The sequence below is a fragment of the Lathamus discolor genome, chromosome Z (assembly GCF_037157495.1).
Source record: "Lathamus discolor isolate bLatDis1 chromosome Z, bLatDis1.hap1, whole genome shotgun sequence".
Classification (NCBI taxonomy): domain Eukaryota; kingdom Metazoa; phylum Chordata; class Aves; order Psittaciformes; family Psittacidae; genus Lathamus; species Lathamus discolor.
The window spans coordinates 81,374,960-81,394,197 of NC_088909.1; the positions used below are offsets into that span (position 1 = coordinate 81,374,960).

The 19,238-nt window shown below is 39.3% G+C and overlaps 1 protein-coding gene across 3 annotated transcripts in view; it reads left to right on the top strand.

Moving 5' to 3' along the window:
- BRD10 (bromodomain containing 10) overlaps window positions 1–12,803 on the top strand; it is a 57,314-nt gene extending 44,511 nt beyond the window's left edge. For all 3 annotated transcript variants that reach the window (XM_065661443.1, XM_065661444.1, XM_065661442.1), the window contains 3 exons: window positions 196–311; window positions 3,684–3,871; window positions 6,346–12,803. In XM_065661443.1, the coding sequence (XP_065517515.1) occupies window positions 196–311; window positions 3,684–3,871; window positions 6,346–9,983 (3,942 nt within the window). In that variant the 3' untranslated portion in view covers window positions 9,984–12,803. The remainder of the gene's footprint in view (window positions 1–195; window positions 312–3,683; window positions 3,872–6,345) is intronic.
- Window positions 12,804–19,238: the final 6,435 nt, after the last annotated feature.

The window sequence follows — 19,238 nt, forward strand, 5'->3', positions numbered from 1 at the left end:
AACTAGGACATTGTCTGTAGTATAAAAAAGTGAAAAGTCTTACATAGGTTAAGGCTAAACTGTGAAACTTGGTATTTTCTTGCAGCTGTTTTCTTCATATGCTGTATTAGTAAACCAGGATTATTGTGGTACTAATAAAACATAAGAAGGTTCAGGTCTAATGCAATGATAAATAAACGTCATTTATATTTGCAGGGAAGATGGTACCACCGGAAGCAAGCAGTAAAGGAATTGCATGGTACATTGATACGACTGCTTAATGAGCTGTTACCATGGGAACCAAAGCTAATGAAAGCATTTCAAAGAAACAGGTAATCAGCTGTTGGGTTTTTTTTTTTTTTTTATTTTTTTAACAAGAGTGTATGGAGTAGGAAACAGCAGAATTCTCCTTTTAAAAACTAATCAATAAGTTAGCTTCTCAAATAAATGAAAATACTTTGAGGAGAGCAGTGAGGCACTGGCAGTTATTTGGAAGAATTATTTTATGTTCCATACGTACAGTCTCCATAGCTGACTAATAAAGTTGAGCTTAACTCCCTAATATTTTTTCCCCTAAAATGCTTAATTGTGCCAATCAATACTTGTATTGCAATTGAATTAGGATATACATTGCTATTTATTTGGTTAAGAGGTGCAGAAAACCTGTATCTAGAAAACTAGACTAGAGCATCTGTTATGGTTTCAATCCAGCCAGTCACTAAGTGCCTTCCAGCTTCCTTCTCACCCTCAACTTTCCCTCCCTAGGTGGGATGGGGAGGAGAATCCAAAGAATGTAAAACACACAACCCCAGGGTTGAGACAAGAGCAGTTTAATAATTAAAGTAGAATATAGTAACAGTAAAAATAGTACCAACAATAACAACACCAATAATAGGGAACAACAACAACAACGGAAATGAAAAGTCAGAAAACACAAGTGATACGCAATACAACTGCTCACCACCTGCTGACCAATACCCAGCCCATCCCCAAGCAGTGCTTGAATTTTGAGTGTGAAGGAAGCAACTTACACAGTTACATGGTGCAGAACTTTGTATGAAAAGTGTAAAACATGTTATGTTTAAAAAACCCGGCAAAGCACCAAAGACAGTAAATATAGAACTACTAAGAACTAGTTCCTAAGTAGCTCATTCCATCGATAGGGTGCATGAATTAAAATCCTTGTTTGGAAAACTAGGATGTTGTTGAACATTTTGCTTTAAATAAGGGACTAAAGTACAAGTTCTGCTTTTTTCTGTTCCTTGCTATTTGAGATTCTGTTCATTTTCCTTAGATACTTATTTCTTCCTGTTAGTAGCAGTTCAGACTCCTTTTAGAAATGTGGCAGATTGAAATCCTTTCTAAAAGTATTACTGTTTCCAGTATGCGGGGTGATCATTTATGCAGATTTATTCAGCAGTGCAAGCTGATGTATTTCATAGCATAACTATTTGGGCAGACATTTCATATGACAGCTGTTTGGACAGACACACGGTGTACCAGGGAACAGCTCCAGCTGAATAACAATCACTACAGATTGTGGGGAGGAAAGAGAGTTGGGTGGGGGAAGACAGCAGTGTAGCACCAATTACGGTGGTGCATAAAGGTATCATGTGAAAAGAAAAAAGCAATTGAGTAAAGATTGCTTATGCTGGTATGAATTACAGCACCACCAAAAGTCTGGCTGCAGTTGCAGTGTCTGCAGGGGGTCTCAACCAGATACTAACATCTACTAACCAAATGACAATGTTGGCCTTCCAGGTTGTGAAAGGCTTGGCGGAGCTCCTTCCTTCTGTGAAGGCCTCATATGGAATAAGAAACTGGAGTTTACCTTCCTTACGTTTTTGCCGTTTTCAATTAGTATGAGCAGTCTTTATGATCAAAATCAATTTTTTTTTACTTCCCTTCTGAAAGGTCCGTGTCTTCAAAACTATGACAGAGTATAATTTTGAATGGTATTTAAATAGCAGCAATGTTTAAAAGAAAAGGTTACTTGTGTCCACTGATGATATTTGTTCACTAGACCCACAGCAGAAGTTCCTCAAAAGAAAAAGGAAATTCCCATCCAGAAGCTTTAGTAGTTGCCTAGTTTCATTCTGTAGTTCTGTGTCTCAGCTTCATGCTCAAAATCCTAATGACTGAATCATACAGACTTCAAGGTTGTCTTCTCTCTTTGAGAGTGTCAAAGCTGTGAGTAAACTATCAGGCTTTATGGATTTTAACCAGCTTCACCTGGGCCTCCGTCCACATCACGTCACATGCCCATGGCTAGGATCCCCATTTCAGGTCATTCTGCAGCCTTCGATCTGTGGCATAGGAATACCAGTTTCCCACTCGGCTACAACAGTTGCCTGCCTGGGCACAGGTCCTGCTGATCTGGATTGACCCTCAGACTGACCTTGGGCCTGTATCATCACTGTGGACCTTCCCAGAAATTTCTTGACCAAGTCCTGACCCTTAGGGTTATCACTGAACTTGATCCTGATCTGAAGGTGCAAATTGACTTCCCAGCTTGACTTCAGACCTGTCTCAGCACCAGGAACTTGCCTGCTGATCTGGGCTCTTGACTGAGCACAGTTACCACCCCTAGGCCTGCTCTGCTCCTTCATTCAGAGGTAGTGGGATGGCATCCTGTCTGGTGAGGCGCATGCCCTGCCAGCTATGACTTCATAGAATTATAGAATGGTTAGGGTTGGAAAGGACCTTAGAGTCACCTAGTGCCATCCCAGCTGCCATGGGGTTCATGCTTGGCTCTTTCGTCTTAATTCCTTAGATAGCAGCTGGCCGTTGCTGCACTCAGTGCAAACAACTTTATTTTAATGCATAAGAATGGGTAGATTTAAGATATTATTCTTACTGTCATACAGGTTAGATCCGGACTAAATTATATTCCACACAAGGTGCTAATTGCTATAATGTATTCATTCACTAAGTAATCTTCCTAGATATTATATTCATCACTAGCTGAATCCTGTAGTTCACTGTATATTAAAATACTCCCTAGATCTCACATAAACAATAGTTTAGAAGAAGGGATAATGGAAATATGTAGCTGGTAAGATAAGCAAGGTAAATGGGTGTGTTCCTGAATGGTGTTAAGTAAAGCAGCTATGTATTTGTCATGTACACATTTTTCAGTTGAGTGTGAGCCTATGGGAATGACCGTAGCAGCTGTACAAATGGCCCAGAGATAGGAAAGTTTTCTTAAAAGAGAAAGTTAACCTTATGGTCCCATAGCTGGGCCAAAAGCATGATGTATGTAGGAAATGCAAAACTTACTTAATTCTCTGTTTAGGGTTACATTGAGAGGAAGGAGTATACTTATTACAGGAAAAAATAGAAGATGAATGTAGTAAAACAGTGATGGTCATATTTGTCTTTTGGCTTATTGTTTAAGATTTTATTCTTAGGTGGAATTCTTGTGTGGAATAGAATTTAGTCTGGATCTAACCCCTGTGACAGTACAAGTAATATCTTTTGGCCTGTTGTTGTAAGATCCCATGACATAGATGGAAGGGATTTTATTGTCACTTCACATTTTCTGGGTTGTGGAGACTTGCAGATAGAGCTACCCTGAAATTTTTGAAGGATGCAGGCAATTCTACAGTAACTTTTTTTGTGTGGCAGCAAATACAAATTAAAAAAACAAAACAGAAAAAAAAAGGTGTGGTTCTTTATTTGTTAGTTTCTTTTTTGTTTTCAAGATCTAGATTGAAGAAGGACTATGATGACTTTAAAAGACATCCAGACCATGATAAATTTAACAGAGAATTGTGGAGTAACGATGAAAGCGAAGTTGATTCTGGCAAAGATTTATTTGCAGTAGTATGTGGTAAATCTTCAGAGTCTGCAGAACATGTGGAAGTTTCCAAAAAATATCACCCTGTCAATGGTAAGCATTTACTGGAATTTTTATAGCTTGAACTTGATTCATGAGCTTCATTTTTCCATGTGAGCTTATGTGTTACTTCTACCTTACCTACTGCTGTGATAGTATTAAAATTGCTCATTATGTGTGTCTGACAGAGGTAGACTAGAAGAGGCCAGACATGACCAAGATGAAAATTCTGATTAATGCAGGTTGTTGCCATTTTTGTGTTTAATTATTTCTGTAATAACATAGTAGGCCTGCTCAAAATTTATGTTTGTTGTGGTTTAAACACATGGTCGCACAGCTCGTTCACTCACTCCCCCAGCCTTTCTCCCTCTTTCTTTCCTTCGCCTTGGGTCAGGTGTCCTGTCTCTGCTTCCTCCCGGCCTCCCCTCGTCCCTGGCAGAGCATGAGACTCACAAAGTCCTTAGTCAGAGTAAACATTACTTAGCAACAACTAAAAACATCGGTGTTATCAGCTCTGTTCCCAGGCTGAAAGTCAAAACCACAGCGCTGCACCAGCTACTAAGAAGGAGAAAAACTGCTAAACCCAGGACAATGTTTATGATGGGCTGACTTTGCTGACTGCCAGATGCCCACCCAATCTATTCTGTCAGCCCCCTTAACAGGACAGGGAGAGAAAGTAAGATGGGAAAACACTTGTGTCAGGATACATACAGGGAGATTACTCACCACGTACTATCACAAGCAAAACAGACTCACTTGGGGAAAAATAATTTGATTTATTGCTAATTGAAAATAGAGTAGTAGGATGGTGAGAAACAAAGACAAAAACTGAAACAGCTTCTTCCACCCCACCACACCGCTGTTTCCATCTTCTTCCAGGCTCAACTTCATTCCCAGTTCTTCTACCTTCTCTTCTGTCAAGTGACACAAGCAGGTTGGGGATTGGGGGTTGAGGTCAGTTCATAATACTGTGTCTCTGCTGCTCCTTCCTCACACTTCTGCCCTGCTTCAATGTGCGGTCCTTCCCACACGTAGGATACAGTCCTTCATGAGCTACTCCAGTATGGGTCCTTTCCACAGGCTAGAGTCCTTCAGGATAAGACTGCTTCTGTCTGGATGCCACATAAGCCATGGGTTCCAGTCAGAAGCCTGCTCTGCTGTGGGCTTTCAATGGGCTGCAACTTCCTTCAGGGTACATTCACCTGCTGTGGAGTAGGGTCCTCAACAGGCTGCAATGTAGATATCTATTACAGCATGGTCCTCCATGGGAGGTGATCAGCCTGTTTCACCAGGGTCTTCACAGGTTGGAGGGGAGTCAGTTCCAGTGCCTGGAACACATCTTTCCCCTCTTGTCCACTGACCTTGGTGTCTGCAGGGTTTGTTTCTCCTTCATTTTTCCTTAACATCAATTTGTCACACTCTCCAGCACAGCATTTTCCCATGAGGCATCACCAGCTTGGCTGACAGGCTCATTTATGTCCTGCAGTGGATCTCTGTTGGAGTCAGCTGTGTCTGGCACAGGACAGCTCCTGGTCTGTCCTCACAGAGGACCCTCATGCAACCCTGCGCTGCCAAAACCTTGGCTACACCTCAGTGCACAGCTCCTCTGTCCACCCAGCACCCCTGCCTGCATCCTGGGCCCTCTTGTGCACTTCATGTATCCGCTGCTCACTGATTGGTGATGGTTGATGCTTGGTATGAAACATGTGGCACCCACACCCTTGTCCCACAGACCCCACACACTTAGAACTCCACCTGATACGCGCAGGCCCCAGCCCCATCTGTTAACTGTCTAATCTGTCTTGAAGTTTGTCAACCAATAATAGACACTGCCCTCATGTACACTGGATTTGGGGAAGACACAGACATCCCCCAGCAGCTGGCACTAGGCACATAGGTTGCACTTCTTGCTCTGTCCTTGCACCTCTCCTTTTCACTGCACATCCCTTCATGAGTTTGTATAGCCCTGCTGATTACCTCACCCCTTCCAGCCCAGTGTCCAAGATGTACCCTGGAGAGCCATATCTGTTGCAAACTCAAGGTTAATCTTCCTGAAAGGGACACCTGCAGTTTCTTGTTAGCCTATCAATTGGTGTGATTGGTGAGGTTGGTTATTGTCATTATCTCCATGAATGTTTTGTTAGATCGGTGTCTCTGTATATTGTTTTTCTGGTGTTTCCCTTTTTCCCCTCAAGATAACTTTGCTGGAATAAGCATTCTCACACTCTCAAATGACTTCATCAGTTACTTCGAATGACCAAGTTTGGTTTTCCTCACGATCTCCCATGCTGGTCAGGTTTATGTCCTTGCATGTTCTTGTTTATTATTTCCTGCTTTCTTTATTACCATCTTTTTTAATTGAAAAGGTTCTTGACCAGATGCCCTCAAAGAAGTAGGCATTCTTTTTCCCACATATCCTTGTACTTGCAAACTATGTATTTGCCTTAACTAGACACTATATAATTGTTATATAGAGGTAATTGGTCACAAACATGTAAAATATCGTTTCTGTTTTAATATCCTTGCAGATGAAATGAAACTATTGGAGATGAATTCACCTGCAGGAAAAAACAGAATTCTGAAAAAAGAATCAACTTCCAAAGAAATACAGAAGACACTGCCAAAATGTATTAAACGACAGTCCAAGCAAAACAGTTGTCTGGATCAAAGCACTAATGAGCTTTCACCAAGGAAGAAAGCTAAGCTGAGCACTAATGAGGCTGCAGTCCAGATTTCAGAAAGTAGCCTGCAGCCAGATAGTTGTTTGACTGAGCTGAAACAATTGGAAGGGTCAACTCCAGAATCATTTTCCTTGACAGATCCTACAACATCAGTGTCAAACTTTCTGAAAGGGACCAAACCCATCCAGGCGTTGCTTGCCAAGAATACTGGGAACAAAGTGACCTTAACAAATCAGCTGTCACCTCCCGCAGGCGTAAGTGTATCTACTTCTGAAAAGACAGTTTCACCACCTCTGGAACCATCACTGATAAAACCAGCACTGCCCTGCCAAACTAGTTCAAAGACTCCTTTACAAATGGTATACAAAATGCCAAATGTCCAGTGCGTACCAGTAGATCTCCAGAACAGCTCTGTGAAGATTCAAATGCAACCTGTGATGGACCCTAAAACTGGAGAAAAAGTTATGCAACAAGTTCTTATTTTACCTAAGAATTTTCTTATTCAGCAGAAGGAGGGAAAAATTGTGTCCAAGGACATTCAGTCATTACATCAAAAATCATCTGACCTTCACTGTACAACTTCATCAGAAATACCAAATGTCAGTGTTTCTTTAACGTCTGTTCTGGTGGCAGGCCCTGCAAATGGTAGCACTCGGTCACCTAGTACAATTTTTAACAAGGATATTACCCACTTGTCACAAACGACTGGTCCCCTAAACACTGCACAACCACTGGCTGCTGTAACTTCAGCAGGTAACTTATTATCATCAACACTTAAGGTGAGTCAAACTGAAACTGACAAAATCAAGGCTACAGCTTCAGCTGCCACATCCCCTGTGTCTTTGACTTCGCCTACTCCTTCAACAGCTAGCCAATCTTTGATATCAGCAACAGCATTAAGTGGGTCTGCAAACACTACTTCTGCCTGTCACAACCTTGCACCTCAGAAGACAACTGACTCCTTTGAAACTAGGCAAGAGCTGAAGACTGTGTGTGTAAGAGAATCACAATCTATTCTGGTCACAACACGAGGTGGAAACACAGGAATTGTTAAAGTGCGAACAAACCCAGACCAGATTTCACCTAGTTTATCTTCTAATTCAATTTTCACTTATGCACCTCAACTTCAGGCTTTTCTTGTGCCAAAAACGACATCATTATCATGTTCTGCTGTTCCGTCTGTAGCAACAGACGCATCTGGTCTCCCACATACTGGACAATCATCTCTTTCTGGATTTGATCCCTCAACAGCTTCTTCTGTTAACATTCCAGCTTTCCCAGCTGATTTTACCCAGGCAACGGAGAAGAATATCAAATTGACGTTACACCAGCCTGCTGTTGGAGGCACTTTGGGCCAAGTAATAGGGAACTCTAGCTGTGTGTCCTCTCCTTCTCTGTCCTCCATTTCATTAGCCAGCAATTTGACGTCAACAACTCCAAACAGTCCTCTTAGTGTGACTAGCATTGGACAGAATAACACTGTTGTAACTCCAGATTCTTCTGTGCTGCAACAAGATGATACTAAAACTAAAACTGTTATACAATCTGAGTCTAACTCAGCAACAACTGGAGATTTATTCAGTGGTGTGCCAGTCCAGAAACTTACATTACTCACAAATCCACCTATCTTCTCACCCTGTGGGGCATCAGGAGTCAGTATTATACCCTCTCTAGCATCCACTGGTGTTAATGCTCCAAAGTTTATTTTCATTAACACGCAAATTGCTAATGGCCCATCAACCACCAGTCTAGTTGCTGAGTCATTGAAACATAACCTTCCTTCATCCGTAAGCAAAACCTTCGTTAGTGCCACAGAGCAACCACAGTTGGTTCTGATCCCATCTACAGTAGGCGCACCAATAAGAATAAACTCATCACCAAGTATTGCTCAAGTAAAAGATGTGAAAATTGGACTAAATATAGGTCAAACCATTGTAAATACCAAAGGCAATGGACAACAGGCTCCACCAGTGAATATATTGCACTCTGCAATTTCTAAGGGAGAAGACAAAAAGAGCATGGACTTGGTGCTGTCTTTGACAGGTAGTAATACTTTGGCTCCTGTTGCAAGTTTTGTGAGTCGAAGTGCTGTGTCAGTTACTGAATCTTTATGTGTTACAACAAAAGCTGAAAATGCTCTTACAGTAACAATGGCAAATGCATGTGTAGAATCTGTTTCAGTAACGTCAAGTGGGACTTCTTCTGGGACACGACCCACTGTCTTGGTTGGTGGAAATGATCCCTTGAGAATAAGGCCAGTTATTGGTAGTCAGCTGTGTACATCAAGTACTGGAAATACTGTGGGTATATCGACTGTGAAAACAGGACATCTTGCTTCATCTGTGCTGATTTCAGCAACACAGCCAGCAGTATCTCCTCAAAACTTAGCATCTGCTTTGCAATTTCCAGTCATTAGCTTGCCTGGATCTATAACCACCCCCCACAAAGTGTTATGCACAGTTCCTCAGTTAGCAGCAGCTCCAGCTCCTCCTCCAGTACCAAAAAGCCAGTTGCCCACACTGCTTCAGTTTCAGTCATCAGGAGTTTCAGCTGCTATGCCAAGTAATGCAGGTATTCACAAACCTCAGAGTGTGTTGCCCCCTCCATCACAAAATACAGGGAAAGTCATTAGTTTTCCCAGTTTTAATTCCCTGCAGTGCCAGCAGGTGCCTCCCAGTACAGAGAAACAAAGTCATGCTTACACTTGTGCTTCCATGATTCATATGCCTGCAGCTTCACCAACTGTAACAAGCAAAGCAGGAAGTCAGTTGTATGAACCTTGCATTCAACAGAAAATAGTCATTAACACCTGTATGCCTTTGGCACCTGGAACTCAAATAATGATTAATGGTACTCGTTTTGTTGTTCCACCACAAGGCCTTGTAGCTGGCAGCCATGTTCTTCTTCTATCTTGTAATACAAAACAGACTCCTCCTTTAGCTATTAACCACGGTCAAGAGGCTCAAGATGTACCGGTTGTTAATCCAGTAACTTCGAAAATGATGCTAGCACCAAGTAATTCATTAAGTTGGCAGATATCAAAACATCATTTGAAAAGCTCCACAAAAATTGTGAACTCCTTTGGGTCTGCAGATGCATTACCCATCGTACATGCAACACCCCAGATACTTGGTACTCCAGCTAACTCATGTCCCCCACTGTCTGCAGCAACACCATCTGTGTCTTCCGTGATAAAATCTCCTGTCAATGTAGTAGCTGCATCTTCTGTGGTTTCTGCCATTCATTTGCCAAACTCTCATTTACCAAGCAATACTTCGGTGCTTCACTTAGACACTTCTATCAAAAAACTGTTGGTCAGTCCAGAGGGAGCAATTTTGAATGCTATAAATACTCCAGCATCAAAAGTCTCTTCCATGTCTTCAGCACTGCTTCCTGTTGCTGTATCCACAAGCAGAAATCCTACCACTGTCTTCCCTGCATCTCAGTCATCTTGCCTTGATAAACCTGACAAAGCTGCATCCTGAATTTATTGCAAATGAGCCACTTTGAAAATTTGGGGATTCTTCTGACTTTGAAAGTTGTAACTATTGAATAATTTCTTATGTTGTTTGAAACAGTTGATTTACTAAAAAGTACTTGAGATTACAGTTCTTTCCTGTTTACCTGTGGGGATTAAGAAGAAAAGTTTTAGTTTGTTGGGAATTTTCAGAGTTCTTTAGTAAAAAGGTCAGAAATGAGTAACAAATTCATTAAACGTCTTAGTTTGGAGAAATCTAGCCTTTTGCACATGTTCCATCATACAGTATGGACTGTTTGCCAGTGTTTATGACAGCATATGTCTCCTTTTTATTTGTCAAATTTATTTTTTATTTGTTCCTGTAAAAAAATATTTATGCATTGTAAAAATGCAGTCTATGGTATAGAATTGTACATATTCATTAATATTCCTAACAATCTGTACTAAACTATATGTACAAAGAACTCTGCTGTCTTATTTATGTTTTGTTTACATATGTATAGTTTTTTAAGTATTTTAGTAACTTTGGACCAGTGTACTGTTTAGCAACAATGCAGAAGAATCTGCATATAATAAATCAAGTTGCTGTACTGCTTTGTGTTGGCAGTAGTTTAAAAATGTGTGTATCTATTGCACCATGGCAGAATACATATACTCATTGTCCTGCTTAAAGCAGGTGCATCTCAGCCTTTGGAATATGGTAGAAAGAAGTTACTTAATTTCTTCTGCTCTTCTTTGTTATTTACATCTCACATGATTCAGTAGGAGCTGGAAGGAAGGCCATCTTGATTCTCCCAATACAGGGCAGGATATAACCCACACTTCATTCATTCTTAACAAATGTTTGGTTATATTGCATAAAATCTCCAGTGATGTGGTAAGGCTAGAAATCATTTCCCAGACACCAATCTAAGTCACAGTGGTTGCTGGTTAAGACTACCATGTCTTGTCATAAAGCTCATAGATATGTTCATTATTCTCTTTTTTACAGCCTTGTATGCATTTTCGGGTGTCTGGTAACTGTAAACGCTCTGTAATCTTCCATGTAGCCATAACAAGCTGTCCAGTTTTTTCACCAGTCATGCTTTCTAGATTTGTAATTTTTTTTTTGTTTAGCTTTTAATTGTTCTCTTTGGAAGGATAGTGCTAAAACATCACACAGTATTAAAAGAGGCCTTATTAGTGCTTTGAGTGGGAATGATTCACATATTACAGAGATCTTCCCATTTTTTCACTGTATTCAGTATTTGTTGGCTTAGGTTCAGCTTTTGATCTGACAAAACTTTTGGGTTATTTTCTGCAGGTCACCTGAGTTCACAGCTGTCTGCTGCAATGTTCATGGAAATAGAAATGTTTTTTGGTTTCTTTTGAGACAGCATGTACTGACTTAGCTGCCTGTATAGGAGCTCTTATTTTATGATGATTTTTATGGTGATGATTTTAGAAGTGCTGTATTAAAATCTGAAGTCATAGTCTCTGTTAGTTGCTTGAGAGATCCAGTCTCAGGCTGAACATCTTTGTATGTATAGGATTTTTTTGTGGTTTTTCTTTTTTTAGACACTAGAAGGGAAGATTTCAGAACTCCTCATGAATGTTAGTTGCCTTTTTAATAGCTATGGCTTTAAAGGGAGATAAAAGCATACATACCTTTACATAGCAGCATTCTTAGACTGATTTTTATCAAGATGAAGCTTCAGCTTTGCTTTTCATCCTGTTGAGTTTTCTCCTTCCTTCCCCATTTGCTATACAGTTTGGCAGTTTGGATCTTGAGTTGTAGGATTAGACCACAGCTTACTCCCTCTGTGTTGGCTTCCCTCCATTTTTCTCTGAAAAGTAATCATCTGGTAACTAGTTAACTGGAGTTTTGTGGAAGTGGGGGGAATAAAGGCTTGTGTGTACCTTTCCTGTCTGCACTAACTAGAAGCTTTGAATTGGGAAGTTGCCTCTCAGCAGTCTCCATCTTATCTCAGGGTTAGGAAAGATGGAAGCTGTCAGTTTTAGGGAGACAGAAGGTTTGGTTTTATTTTAGAAAAGGCTGCCTATTTCTCATTAAAGGTAATCAGTTTTGAAGATGCCTGGCAGTAAATACTGCCTGCCTGCTGGAGCTTACAGTATTAAGGCTTTTTAAGTTTGACTGCATTTTGCAGTTGAATATTGCAGGTGAGTTTTCCAGCAGAGGAAGATGGTAGAGAATGGCAGTTCCTTCATGGACATTTTACATACTCTAAAACCATATATACCAGCAACACATTTTATTTCCATTTCACTGGTCGAACTTTTGAACTTACTTTCTTGGACTTTTCTCTTCTCTTGCAATGGCTGATTTTCCTTTTTAATTTTTATTTCTCTTTGTTGTTGGGTGAATGTCTATATTGTTTGGAAAGCTTAAGACTAGGTTCTACTGTTGCAGGCGGCCTGGAGAAGAAAATCTTGCATGACACTTTTCTGTGTGTTAATGTAGTAGAAAGTTTTATGCTATAATTAACTCTAATAAAGAGAAAAGTTAGAAAAGCTCAGTGGGGGAACTTGGAACTCGAGGTACTTGCCTGAATGATTTCTTACAAAATTTTTGGATTAGTATGATAATATTTTGTAATTGGTTTATAAATATTTTATAATTTGGGATTCATAAACTTTGCAACATGCAGAGTTTGATTAAGTTTTATTAGAATTTTCATGGACTTTCATTCTCTACTGGACACATGTTCAGATTCCAAATACTATTGGAGAAAGGCTTGAGACTGCTATGTAATGAGTTTGCATGATTCATTATTTTGTAAAAACAAATTTAAGTCATTTTTGTGAATAAAATTCCTTTTTTCCATCATTCTTCTCCTATAATATAAATGTTGGTCAGAGTAAGAACTTCTTTCAAATGAAAGCGAATAGCCATTGACAGTTTGTTATGTATCTTTTTTTTCTCTGGACCAAATACATAGTACTACCTATAGGTCAGAAAGAACTGTAAAAAAGTAGATTATAGTTGCAGAATAAAAAAATATCTTCTGATATTTACCTAAATGAACGAACATATTCTGCACAATAGTATCACTTTGAGCAGAAAATGACATTCATTTTGCCTCAGTGTTCAAACTCATGCATGTGCTGCCAATTTCTTCTCGGGCTTCTCCCTCTACACTATGCTAGACACAATTAGGCTTCTCATTAGGCTCCTTATGTGAAGTCGTAGGAGTCATAGAAGTACCTGTTCAAACCAAGTGTGTTACTGCCAAGTCATTCAAACCCACTCTGATATTACTGACATAAAAAAAGAGTACAATAGGAAAAATTAATCAGAAATTCTCCTGATAAGCAAGAGAAGAGAAACGTACTATGTGACTCATGTAGGCAGGTGAGAAAATTACTAAAAGCTGGCATTTGAAGAGACTCCATAGCCTCATTACAGTTTGTTTCATAGTTGGTTTTCCTTATATTTTGTAGTAGTGCAGAATTTTAGTAGCCCAAATTGATTTTAAAGTAAACTTACAATTTTTATTAAATTTGAATTTTTTGTTATGATGAGGCTGTTTCCTTTAAAAAGAACAGCAGAAGGTGCTCACAGAAACTTAATGTATCCAGTTCCCTAAAATGCACCTAAAGTGAGTTTACTGACTCAAGATTAGTAACACCATTATCAGACTAATGGTCCATCTATCCTCCCATTATGTCTCTTGAAGCCGTCAGCAGTAGCAGTCTGGAGCATAATAACAGGCATGAATATTGTAGTATCCACTAATGTGTGAGCCAGTCTCCCTCAGACAGTTGTGATTTTTTTTTTCTTTTTTTTTCAATTTAATTGCCCTCAGTGTGTATTTTTTGTTAAATTGAGCAATGCTGTCTAGAATTCTTCTTGAACACATAAACTATTACATCCACAGCCTCCTGCGACAAAGAGCTTTTCACAGTGTGTAAATAAATCTGTTTGTTTCTGAACCTGGCACCTGCTAGTTTCATTTGGTGCAAATAATATTTGTATTGTAAGAGACATTAAGCTTTTGCTCTTTATTCATTTTTCCATGTGGCCTATGTAGACCTTTGCCATGTTGGTTGTCTTTTCTGGAGTAAAGAGACATCATTAATTATTTCTTATATGGAAATAATCAGTTACTTTCATTGCTGTTTGTACCTTTTTCAGTTTTACTATATTCATGAGATGTGGGATCAAAATAATGCGTGTTCGAAGAGCACTATGAATCTGTTTGGCAGTGTTGTGATGATTTTTCTCTCAGTAATTATTTCAATTCTTGACTGTCATTTAGTCCTGTACTAACTTTTTCATAGAAATAACACTTGTAAACCGAATACAACTTGATTTGTAAATTCAATCCATCGTATAAGACTATACCAGAATGTGATGGCTCTACAGACCTGACCTTTAAGCGAGATTATTGAAACCAGTGCAAGTCTGACACTCTCCTCCCTCTGTACATTTTCTACTTCTGTTTGCTTTACCTCTCTGAGAAATGTAGAGAGACAAACTGCTATAATGATTTTGAACATGATTCTATTTCTCATTATTTTTGTGCATAGAATGCAAGCTTAAGTCTGTATGTTAGGTGCATGGTCCTTTTAAACACATAAGGAAATAGTGGAATTATGGTGGAATCAACTAATGATATATAAAAGGTAGGTATTTTTAGCGTTACATTCAGTTGTAACTGAGGAGAAGGAATTGTTTACATCTATTTATAAAAAACTTATCAATTCAGATCAGCAGTATGGCAATACTAAAATTACAATAGTTTGCTTGGAGGCAAACTGGCCAGTATTCTGTGGTTCAGCTACATGTTATGCTTTCAAAATACTATTCTGCAAGGTGATCTTAGAAGGACCATTAATAGGCAAACACTTTGCAGGAGACCAGTTTGAAACTGCTTTCCTCTTTCCGTGGCACAAGAAATTGATGCGAAACTATAACCTTTTGTTTAAAAATAGCTCATATTTCAAGTGAGTTTCTTATTTTGGTGCGTGGAATGCAAGTGATACAGCTGGTACAGCAGTCCAGTGTTTGTATAAGCCACACCTTTGACTTCATCTCACTCTGGTGGCCAGTCGAAAATGCTTAGCAAAAAGAGCATGAAGTATATCAGGTGTGAATGAGTCTTACCAGTATGTATACATAGCCTCCAAGAGTAATCCCAGAACTGTGTGAACTCAGCCTGGACTTGTCTGTGACATGAAAGAACAGATTCTGCAGCCAGGGATTTTGGTATTGGAAAAAGGTGTGCAGTAATTCAGAGGAGTAGAACAGAAAAAAAAAAAAAGGACATAAAAGCATAGAATTGCTTCTGCAGTTTAAGCGGTGGTAGGAGAGGTGCATGAACCCTGCTAGAAAGCGTAAGTTTTGAGTGAGGAATTGGCTGTGAAATACTGTTTTTGTTCTTGCGGTTGGTGAGGCCAAAAAACGAGGTGTAGAGGATGTGGACTGCATATCCTGGGGATTACAAATGTAAGACTCTGTCAACACCAGAAATGTTCAGGAGAAGATTTCTGGAGATACAAAAAAAGGAGTAATTTATTACAAGGTAGGCACATGATACCTTTTAATTACTTGAAAGGACTGGCCCATGTGACTCCAGCAAGAGTGGAATTTACTGCTATCACATGGCAAAAGGTTTTTGGGGGAACTAGAGAAGACTGTGACAGTGGCTCGTACTTCGGTGTCAATAGTGTTGACACATTGAATTCTACATTCTCCCCTTTTTTTCCTGGTAGAATAGGGCTCAGTAGGCTCTGGTTCTCTTTGGATGGGTAAATTTGAGAGATCATTCAGGGAGGATGAGGATGAGATGGACAAAGGTCTGTCATTCATATTCCCATGAGCACAAGGCATTTAGGAACATTGCTGCCCTCAAAAGTGTGTGGTCTTTTGTATTTGCCCAAGAGTAGAACCTATGTGGTCAAAATGTCTTGAGCTAGCTTTTTGCAGCAAAGGAAGTAATAGTTATTTCTGTTCATTAGAAACCAGCCAGCCCTTGAGCCAAGGATTTTCTGGGGAAAGGAAGTAAACTGGAAATGGGAGGATTGTGTGAGAAGGCAGAATACAAAGGGTCAATTCCAAAAGGTGCACAAAGGCTGGTTTTTAGCTGTCAGCATGGATGTGTTGTTGTGTAAATAGTAGCTGTAGACACCTTTTTAAAATCTCCCCTGCTGCTACTTTATTAGTGTATGTAAAGTTCAGTGCTGTAAAGTTCAGACAACACGGGAAACTTTCAAGCACTTTTCAGATTTAATGGTCAACAAAATATGTTCAATGAAATGGGTTGAACGTACAACAGCCTTTCAGTTTTGTTGCACAATAATGTGCAGTCAGCAGAAAACTACACGAGTAAATGCTACTTCTCCAAAGCACAGAGGATTTCATTAACTTCTTTCTTTACATAAGAAGTGAAAATAAACTTTCTTATAAAGGCAAGAAAATGTATTCTTAAGTCACATAAGTACATGGACATACACCAGCAAAATAGTGGATATTTTACCAGTATTAGACATAAATAGGAATCAAAATATAATGTTTTGTTTAACTGAAAAATTACAAGCAATATGGTTAATACTAGTACAGTTTTGGAGTCCAAGATAGTCTCTCTACATTCCCAACTGCAGCAGGTATTAAACCAACAGAAATTGCTGAGATGGATGTCACCAGATTGGCTTGTCAACAAGCTGCATATGCCAATCCTGTTACACTGGACTAGTGAGACTCCAATTAACAAGTGCTTCCTGCAGAAAGTCCTTGGTACTTTCTTTTACCGTAGCTGTCTGATGTATGCAGTATATATATACAGTATGGCTCTTGGCCCCTTGAATGTTTTGCTACATGGTTCAGAATGCCAGAATATTGCACTTGTCAGCACCAGCTGCATTTTATCTTTGTGCAGTGGCTGGGATGGCTGACCGATATTCTGGAGTCTTTTAATTGAGGCTTGCAACCTCATCAGGAAGTAGATGATCCAGCAGGATCATTCGAGGAATCCAAACACAGACAGTGCAACTGCTGCTGCCACTCTAATATACCAATTTGACCAAAACACGCTGTATCCGTGAAAGGCCTTGTTTTCAAGTTGTTCCTTGTATCTATGTGATGGTTGCATACATAGCTGTAGATGTTGGCAAGCTCCTCTTGTACAGAAAAACTTTGATGATTACTTCTCTGATGGAAGGCACTTAATGCAGACCAGTAGCAAGCAGAGCTTCATTCTCCAGCTACAACCAGACACCTCACTTCGTCAGCATCCCAGGGGAGAACTCAAACTGCCCATGGGTTCTTCGTTTGCTCATTTGGTGGAAGAAAATAAAGCACACGTACCATGTCTATTGAGAATTATAGTTGTAATACAAGGCATCTTATAGCAGCCTGATTGGAAAGTTGGTAAAAAAGGAGGAACAGATCTTTGACTTTTACACCCTTTCTGTACGTACCTGACCATGCCAGAGAAATCATAAATCAAAATTTTGGTGACCATTTGTTACTCTGGGGGCATATGACTCTAATACGACAGCCTTTCCTGGAAATTTGAGAACTCTATACTACATTCTCCATCTGTGGTAGTTGCAAAGTTTCTCCTTAAGGGGACAGCCATCCTAGAAAGTTTTAGCTTGTCTTTAGTGAATTGCAGTGTAATTGAATGTAATACCAAAAGTAATTGCAATGTAGCCTGTTCTTGCAACATGCAACTTTGGCAGCTACAGGTCTCTGGCTTTCAGGTTCTGACCTGTCCTCTGTTGGTGGGATCAGCAGGCAGCCTCTCCAGAGTACCCTCATTCAGTATAGAGTCAGATTTGAAAAATGGAATCTGTGAGTATTGGATGGTAACTGATGATGCTTCCACCTGTATAATACTGACTTCTATGAAGCTCTATTTCTGCTGTTATTCTATGCACTAATTAAAATCTGAGACTACTGTGTAATCGTGTCTATAAATACAGAATACTGCTTTCATAGGGAGGAAAACTGGGAAGACTGAAAACTAAAGATGGTTTCCAAGAGAGCTTACCTATCCTTTCTCTTGAGCTTCTGGAATGGCTGGTAACATAATGCTGATATGACTGAAAAATGTGTGGGATCAAGTAAAACTCTTTGAACTCTAAGTACTTCATGTCTTTATAGTAGTTAATCTTTATAGAAATTACTTTTTTTCTCAGCCATGAATGTGTATGTCAGCTCAATTCAACTGTGGCACCACACAGTCTTCTGAAAGGATGTTGCCCTAGGATAGAGTTGCGGAGTACACAGTTGCTAAAGATCATTAGCGTACCAGATCTGCAAAAAAATAGTCAGCTGTTGTGTTCTACGTCTCTGGAATGGACTAGTTATAAGCTGGCATTTTGCATATTTTCCTGTGTATGTTTCTTCTTGTCACTAAGGAACTCCACAGAATTTTTTCCTTAAAGGTGTATGTTGGAAATGACTCATATTTCTAAATACAAATTTCTAAATACAAATAGCTACTAAATTTATAAAACCAGACATATTTATTATAATCTTTCACAGAAATTAGATATTTATTACCTCTAGCAAGTACCTAGTTTTACTAACTTATTTAAACTTTTATTATAAAAGAAACATTTCCAAAAACCTGTGTCTTATAGTTTATCACCATAATATTTATCACCATGAGTTTGTGTAAGGCAAGTAAGTCTCCCTTGTATTTAATTTTTTGTTTGTTTGTTTTAAAGTGTTTGTGTTTGCCTATTTGATAACAAAGAACTGGATTTTTTACTAGTAGCAGTTAAATGGTTCACGAAAATAGTTTTCTTCTGTAAGTACTTTTCATTTTAACAAATGTTCAGTTTTAGCTGCCTCCTGCTGTGAGACATCAGGTCTTGGGTATAAATGCGTTGATCAGCATATAATCTGGCAAGTAAACAATAACAAAACAGGCTAAGTAAACAGTAACTTCCAAATGTATGTAGCCTAATTTGTTTGTATCACAATTCTTTGTTTACTATTACTGCTAGTGTTCTGTCAACCTGAAAGAACTGATATCCTGGAGCCTGCTGTCTCCTGTATTCTTCAAGGAACATGGGCTTCACACATTTTCTTGTTGTTTCTTCACATTAGAAACAAATGACACATAAAGCTCTGCATCTGACAAGTTCTTTTACTTTCTTACAAGACTGCCAGAAGGAATCTAAACAGCATCATCACTATACCCAGTGACCAGTATAAAATAACGTGGACTCTAAACATAACTTCCTGGATTGTCTGGATCATGTTTTGTGAGGAATTATTTCATCAAGTACATAAACAAGTGATGTGAGG